At 34.0% G+C, this 8,708-nt stretch overlaps 1 protein-coding gene across 6 annotated transcripts; it reads left to right on the forward strand.

Moving 5' to 3' along the window:
- The first annotated feature begins 158 nt into the window (after window positions 1-158).
- On the forward strand, window positions 159-8,402 carry LOC106879178 (ankyrin repeat domain-containing protein 49). 6 transcript variants are annotated; one of them, XM_052968570.1, is made up of 6 exons: window positions 159-252; window positions 805-950; window positions 2,717-2,825; window positions 4,035-4,160; window positions 4,800-4,960; window positions 8,043-8,402. In XM_052968570.1, exons 3-6 carry the CDS (start codon window positions 2,723-2,725, stop codon window positions 8,376-8,378), a joined length of 726 nt encoding a protein of 241 aa, XP_052824530.1. In that variant the 5' UTR covers window positions 159-252; window positions 805-950; window positions 2,717-2,722; the 3' UTR covers window positions 8,379-8,402. The 6 variants fall into 6 exon arrangements, with proteins under 6 accessions (XP_052824530.1, XP_052824529.1, XP_052824532.1 ...); XM_052968569.1 differs by lacking the exon at window positions 805-950; XM_052968572.1 differs by lacking the exon at window positions 805-950 and having other exon boundaries at window positions 162-236.
- The last annotated feature ends 306 nt before the right edge of the window (window positions 8,403-8,708 follow it).

Below are 8,708 nucleotides of genomic sequence, written 5' to 3' on the forward strand. Positions count from 1 at the left end.
AAACTATACTTTCTTTAAAATAGCTAAGATATTTATTGATCAAAAACAATAAATATTTAAATGTTAATATATAGTACGAATTAAAAACTAAAGATTAATTTTAAATACATAAATTTTACTTTTTCTTTTCGCCAAATGCTCCACACTATTTTTATAGCTTTCAATTGACGGTGTTTCCATAACACAACTTTTTTTGTGTATTGTTGTGGTCGAGTAATGCTCTACTCTAAACAGAAGTAAGAAATTTAAAATGTAAGGTCATTGTTAATAATTTTCCTTGTTAACCAAAATATGTTATTCTACTTTCATTACAATAAACCATTAAACGCTTATTGTTTATTTCAATATATTGTAATTCATAAAACTTATATGAAGGCAATAATAGACTGACAGAATAGTCCGACTGAATACCGGTGGCATTACGTTCTGACAACATTGCCCATCTTCTTTCTGGGTTCGATTTTAATATATCTCTAAAGTATCCTAGTTGTAAATTGAATAAGTGATTAAAACTAGAATATATTTAAATCCTAGTAAATTAATTACAAGTAAAATGTAATCGACACACGCACTGGTTCAGTCCTTTATTAATTTATTACCGGCATAATGCCTCTCCCAAGGTTTAACTGTATTTCTTTCAACACACGTATCCACATCAAGAATCTTGCACGCCAAATACACATTCGAAAAATGTAATCGGTTGCACTAGAAACTTCGTTTTATTTTCCGTTTACTTTCTCATCTGTCAATGGTAGTCGAGTACGACTTGGTAGTTGGTTTACCATACCTTCGCTCCTGTTTTAGATGCCTACGTAGTCGCGAGCAAAGACCGACAGCCTCTTGACCCGTTAGAACATCAAAGACATGTTGGATGGAGAGGGTCTGCGTCTATCTAACCACGTTTGATTTAAAGGCAATCTTTATCCACCTTGTCACAGCACAGTCATACAGTATGTATAGTATTGTTATGTTTGCTTTTTGTTTTTTATCGATCCAACTGTACTATCTGTTGGGTCACTGCACCCCGGTAAATGTTGCCGTTTTCTGCCCATAATAGCCACCAAGATAACTGAACTCGCATGTAGCTAGAAGCCATCCCTCTATGTACCACATGTTGAACACGCTACATAGTAAGTACTACAGCACTACAAAAAGATCCTACTTATATTTATTTGTCAATAAAAGGAATTAATGGTTAATGTTTCCGGGTAATATTGTAAACATTAGCCGAATTGATTTACTAAAAATGTAACATGGTGAATTGGTCTTTAATCTCTTTAAATTTCTTTAAAATGTTTCAGCTTCAAAGCTGCGGTCATGCTGGGGCACCGAGTATGTTTCAATTTAAAATTCCTACTCAGGTCTTATTTGACTGTGTCAAATGTTTTTTCTAGAATCTAATTTGTAACCAATTTTAAGTTACCACATTGTTTTGTATATTTGAATAAATACTTTTAAAAAAATGTTTATCAGATACACTATTTGAATGCAATGTGATCTCGAATATGATATGACCCAGCTTTTTGTTCCAAAAATCAGCAACATTTTATCATTAGATATTTTCTGTGGAATTTCTCTTGTTATACTGAATTAAATACAGTCCCTACGTCTTATGCATAATTTTTCCATGCTTGCATCGATAGGGCGAATTCGTTATTTGATCATTGTTTTACAGCCTTACCTATTTTTCAAGTTAGGGATCACTTATTTCACACAGCTTTGAAAGCATCAAATGCCTAAACGATTTATTGACAGGAGAAACTGACAACAGCACCGCCCGCCACACTTTTTGTACAAGCGATTGTATATATAAACATACGTCCGCACATGTTTTCGAGTTCAATCAATCTTGCGCCTATTACACACACACAACGAGCTTGTGTGCAGTTTCTATCTGCTAAATTCTACTCACAGTAATTTGTGATTATGGTAGAAAACACTTAAAGTGCCACACAGTGGGATTGAACTTGGAATCACATAGTTACAAAGCAAAACTCCTTAACTATACAACCGTGCTTAGAGCTGACATAGTATAGCAAATGGTATTCATGATTACATAACTGTTTTACTGTGAAGGTGTTGAATCTATTGCTACAAACAAGTCTATCAGACAAGCCTGAGCAATTTAGTAACCAATTACTTCGTTAGCAGAAATGAGAGCTCTTCATCTTGTAGTGACTACAACATTGAACTGCCTCGGTTACAATGACAAATGCACCAAAATCCTATTGCTTGTAAGATATGTGTAGTATTTTTCCATCATTGTCTTTCAAAACAGAATACCGATGATGATGGTGGTGGTGGTGGTGGTGGTGGTAGTGGCATAGGAGGAAGAAGAGAAGTTGAGCTGCTGAGAGGTCACAGCTCCTGTACCACAGAAATGTGATTAGAATGCTGCAGGAAAGAATCACAAGACAGATTCTTCAGGCCAAGCCACCCAACAGGAGACTTAGAGGAAGACCAAGAATGAGATGGTTGGATAATATCCATAGTCTCAGTTGGTCACGCTTGGGAATCCAGGCAGAAAGTCTAATGGCAGTTGCTTCTGATTGAACCTTATGGAGGAGGTGTCTGAAGACACAACCCTCCCAGGACTAGTGAACTGAGAAGATGAATGATTGGTTGAAAGTCCTTAGAATTGAAAAGTGACTGATGTGTGTGATTATATTCTCTAATAAATTCTTTTATATCTTCTTATTAACATTTTCTATTTTAGAAGAAAATGGAGACTGACCAAACTTCAGAATGTCATGAAAGTGATGATGGTAATAAGAACAACAGCAGTAGAAACGGTAATATTTTTACCAATAACTGCAATCTGGAAGGTACGATCAAAGTGTTATTTAATTTGAACTGTGTGGGGGTCACTTCCTGGTCCACCTTAAACAGATCCATGCCATTGACACATGCATACAGTTAGAGCAAAGTATTTCCTTACTAACACAACTTATTCAACTGTAAAATAGAATACATCAGTCAGACTTGTCCAAGTTTACCTTGACTGACAATAATTTCTACTGCTAAAGACTCAATACGTTAGGTGTAGGAAGGTTTGAACTCATAACATGATATATCAGTAATAGACTACTACCTTAAAGTCACAGCCAAAAATGCTACTCTTTTGTTTTGCTTCTTTACTTTCCGAGTTTAAATGTTGTTGAGGTCAACTTTGCCTTTCATCCATCTGGAATCATTACAATAGTACCAGTCAAATACTGAAGTCAATGTAATCAGCTAACCCCCTTCCCTACAAATTGTATCTATATTTGAAACAATAGTTGTAAACTTCATATCTAACAACAATATTTTTTAAGTCACTATACTTCTGTGAGAAAATAATTAAAAAAGAAAAGAAACCTCTTTCATTCTGAAATGCCTTTCTAAGCGTATGTTGCTCTAATTAACAGTAAATTAGTAAAGTTGCTAGAATGTAGAACAAAATGCCTTGTGATATTTGGTCTGGCTTATTGTACTCCGAGTTCAAATCCCACTGAAATCACCTTTAGCTTTCATTCTTTTATGAGGTCAATGAAATAAAGTACCAATCCAGAGCAGTGGACTGGTAAAATTGTTAGAGTTTTGGACAAGATGACTTTCAGCATTTGTTCTGGCTCTAATCAACCGGAGTTTGTGGGTGGTAGACTTAATTCTTTGTCTGGCTTAACAACACCATATGGGCCCTGGATGCCTTTAGCAGAGTTCACTTTGTACAAATACGTGGTACAGATCTCTGGTTTGAGAATAATATGCTCCCTTTCCCCCACCAGTTTCAGAGGCTCTTTATATATAAAGGATTATGGGCACTGCCCTTTCCTTCATGACAAAGCATTAGGAAAAAAAATCAAAACTCCAAAATAGTGATTTATTGTTAGCATCCTGCTCAGCAGTATTTTGTGCCATTTCTGTTTTTTTTCCAAGCGACTGATATATTTGTGAACTGAAGCTATTTTGAGATGGTCAGTTTTTTTGTTATTTCTGATGTATTTGTATAATATATTCAGTAATAAAATTGTTCCCTATTTTATTGGTAACAGATACAACAGCTCTAGAAGATGAAACAGAGGTAGAAGAAACTTTAAATTCTCAAAATAAGGATGATGGTAGTAAGATTGAAGGTGATAAGGATGGTGAAACTTCTTCCAAACATTCCAGTCTAAAAGGTATTGAGAAAATGTCATTTGAAAAATTCAAACTATTTCCTAAGAATAATTAATCTTTAATATGTAAATACTATTTTTTAAAGTTATTTCATTTGCAACAAGGAAATAATCATATGTCTGGTATCAATGGAAGCCATTTCATAAGGTTTATTTTCTCACTTCACATCATATGCTAAATTATTTTAATAACTATTTTATTTTTAATTTTGTTAAGAAATGCTATTATTTAATTATATTTGTTTGAGTAGCTGCTCTGATTATCAAACTGCTGGTCCAGCAAATTTTTAGAGAATGTACTATTTGTGTCTTTTCTTCCTTATTTTCTGTTACAAATTTTGCTTTATAGATGAAGTTGTTGTTTAAATCTATATTTCCAGATGTCAAAATTTTTGTATTTTTATCTTATCCCAAATTCTCTTGAGAGTATCCTTTATTCTCTGTTAGGATATATCATTTCTTATTAATGCTTTACAATTGTTTCTTAACTTGAACCAGCAATCATGGTACATTGAGTTATTAATTCTTTTAATTCAACTCAGCTTGATGCCATTGTGTACTTCAAAATATTTTGGTAGAAATTATGTATTCTTCCACTTATTTATTGATTTACCACATGTCTTTTTACATTATTTACAACAGATGATATGAATGCATATATACTGCGTGCTTCTGAAAAAGGCAGATATGACATTGTAGAGAAACTCTTAGAAAGAGATCCAAAATTGCTCAACGCTACAGATGCTGACAATTATACACCTCTACATCGGTCAGTTTACAGTGGCCATGTTGAAATTGTCAAGGTAATCATGTTTTAAGTCATATCAATAATTGTTTTGCTAACGATACACTTAGTAACTGCTAGTTCACTAATATTACATCTAATCAATTGCAGCTTTTTTTTTTTTTATTGCTTATTTTACAAAATGTTTTAATATCCAAAATTGTGTTAACAAACATCATAGAACAGTGAGAACTTTCTAGCCCTACAGGATACAGAGCATCCTCACTAGTGTTGGTCCCATAATATAATGCAACTTGTATAATCTGTAAAGTGGATAGTGAACAAGCTGAGACAATATAATGTTAAAAGAATCTTTTAGTTTGCTCAGGAGCTGGTGTCATGATAAACTGTACCTGGTATAACCCTGTAAATTGGTCAATGAACAGAGACAATATCAAGAGAACTCTTTAGTTTTATTAAGGGCATGACAACTTCTCACATACTGGTGCCATGATAAAATGCACTCAATGCACTCTGTAAAGTAGTTGGTGTAAGGAAGGCCATCCAGCCATAGAATCCATGCCAAATATTGACACCATGGGAAAGATATGGTCTGCCAACCCCATCTAGAAGGGCAGTAACTCTGAATAAAAACTGACGCAGGGCAATGACCCATCCGAACCATACAAGCACGGAAAACAGTTGTAAAATGATGGCAAAATTTGCTGTTAGTGCCACAAAGCTTAATATATTAAAGAGATAACTTAGAATTGGGTTTTTTACTAATTCTACTCTCGTTATTGTACACCAAGAAGGGGGTTCTCAGATGTTTTGGTATTATTAAATTTCCCTCGTAAAGTGTAGACTTCTCTTTACCAAATGAGTCATATTTAGGGTTATTGCTCTTGCCAAGATCAGATTAAAATAATATTAATTATTGAACTTAAATATGTTGGATCTGATTTGACTTCTATTTTTTGTGCAAATAGCATGACTTGATACTTTCCCTTAGTAATTACATCTTTTTATCACTGTTTGTCTGCTTTATTGTACAGCAATATACTGATTCTTTTATCACTAATTTGGCAAGTACAGAGATGGCACTAATTTGTCTTTTACTACTTTTGTTGCATTCATCCCAAATTTCATCAAACTATCCTAGCATCCAACAAGTTCTTTTTTTTTTTTTATCTCTTAAATTTAAAAGTGTTATTTTCATATCTTGCTAACCAAAGAAAAACAAAAAAAGATTCTAACATATTTCTGAAATATTCTTCATTTTTTTCTACTCAAGAATAAGGTACATGAGCTCAGTTGTTAGAGTGTCAGGCATTTGATTATTAGGTTCATACACTGTGTTATGTCCTTGAGCAAAGCATATCATTTTTCCTTGCTATAGTCTACTCAGCTGATAACCAACTGCTGGTGCAACCCTCTCTCTTGCCAACTATCACATCATGGATGTTCTTCCAAGTTAACCCTTTTGTTACTGTATTTATTTTTAGATACTCTGTGTTTCTTTCAATTACTTTAAATATAACAAAGAATTTAGTAAAATAACTTAGTTATCATTCAGTTAGTGTTAGGAACATAAATTGTGACTAAGCTTTGGTGGAAGATTTTAATTCAAAACTTTTGAAAACAAGACATTTGTACTCAAAGCCAGAGCCGGTTTCAGCCGGGTTGGTAACGAAAGGGTTAAGGGTGGGAAGGTAAAGAGAGTGTCTGTCAATGCAATGTTGCATAGACACCAAAAGTAATTACTGAGAGCATGGTTCATGCTACCAAATTATACTCAATTGAGAGTGACAGCTCTGGATATCTGATTTTCTCACCAAAGCATTTAGGAAATTTTTCACAATTGGACATATTCCACTAGTATACTGGAAGAGTAAGAATATTTGCTATATATAGAGTCGGCTGGTTATTCCAGAATTATTCTGAGATTTCTCTTAATAACATTGTTTAGTTGTCTCTTAGATATTAGTTTTACCATTGAGATAGCTGTATTACTAAATTCATTTCTATTGCAGGTTTTTGTAACAACAAATACTATTACCTTAGTTTTACAAAGTTGAGTTTTAAAAACCAATATTTAACTCTGAAATTAATAGCAGAGCAAATCATTAATGCCCACTGAAGTCCAGTCTTTGTTTTAGTTTGGTGGCTTGGGTGTCTCAGTGACTGTGAGAGCTATGCCAGCAGAGCACAAATTCTTGGTACTCCCCCCCCACACACACACACACACACACAACCATGCTGAGCAGGTCAAAAGATAGAGACTAGACTAATATGAACTCCCTCTTCTCAGCAATAAAATTGGGTTTGCACTGAGCCGTTGCCCCTACCTAGAAAAAGTTGTTACAGAAGTGCTGATGGCAATTCAGCATCAAAACCTAGGGAAGATAAGACAGCCCAGAGTCGAGAACAGTGGGAAACAAACCATTAATGGCCTGTACTCCATTGGGAGTAATGGGCTTAAGTAGTAAACCAATAGTATCACTTGGAATATTTATTTAAGCCAGCCATATCTGGCCAAAATAATCTACCTGTTTATCTTCAAACTGGCCATATCTGGCCTCTCATACTTACCAAACAATATTATTCTAAAAATAAACAATCGCGTCATTGAAATCTCAAAGTATCAGGTAATGCATAAAAAAAATGAAATAAAAAAATAAGCATTACATTTGACAGAGAAATCTGAATGCTAAAGGGGTAAAGTAGTAGAAAATAAAAATGATATATATTATTTAATTCTAATGTGTTACTATGGTTGTTGGCAAGATTTGATATAAAGAATCAGTATGCTATAAATGTTTTACTTTTCCCTGTATTATTATCATGAAGTGAATATAGAATTATTTCAATTCCATAAAAACTTCATAATCAGTCACTTTGTTTTACATTATTAACTCTCCCATCAAGCTGGCAGAACCATTAGTACGCCAGGTGAAATGCTTAGTGGTATTTCTTCTGCTGTTGTGTTCCGAGTTCAAATTCCACCCTGGTCGGCTTTGCCTTTCATCCTTACGGGGTTAGTGAAATAAGTACCAGTTACACACTGGAGTCAACATAATCGACTAACCCCTTTCCCCAAAAAGTTTCAAGTCTTTGTACCTAGAGTAGAAATAATTGTTAACTCTTCCATCTTATTTCAGCTGCTGCTATCAAAAAATGCTAAAGTTGATGCTTCCACAATTGATGGCTGGCAACCACTGCATTGTGCATGTCACTGGAGTCAAATAGACATAGCATTTTTATTATTACAGAATGGGGCAGACATCAATGCTCAGACCAATGGTGGTTTGACTCCACTCCATCTGGCTGCTGCTACTTCCTGTAAATCAATACTTGAAATGTTACTAATGAATCGATACTTGAACTGGAATCTGAAAAACGCTGCAAATGAAAATCCTTGTCAAGTTTCAAAATGTTCCAGTAAAAATTTTTATTTATTTGAAATTACAGAAGACCGAATAAATTTATTGAAATAAAAGATATTTTAATGTTTTCATAAATGTGCTGTGTCATTGTTGTTATTGTGTAGTCTCAGGTCAATCATGATCAAACAAGCCTATGGTCAAAAACTTCTAGTTCAAACTATCTTGTCTTTCTCCCAGGGACCCTGCATAAAGAACTACTTCACCCAATGGTACCTTCTTTTATAAGAGTGTAGGGTACTTTTTGCTGAATGTTCAAAGCAGCTGATACATTCACTGTGAAAAAATTAAAGTGTTCAGTTTTAACCCACTAGCTTGCATATAATTTAAACAATCACACTTCATAATAGCCCTATTATTTTTCATTATCTTTTATAATAAACA

The sequence above is a fragment of the Octopus bimaculoides genome, chromosome 6, assembly GCF_001194135.2.
Source record: "Octopus bimaculoides isolate UCB-OBI-ISO-001 chromosome 6, ASM119413v2, whole genome shotgun sequence".
Classification (NCBI taxonomy): domain Eukaryota; kingdom Metazoa; phylum Mollusca; class Cephalopoda; order Octopoda; family Octopodidae; genus Octopus; species Octopus bimaculoides.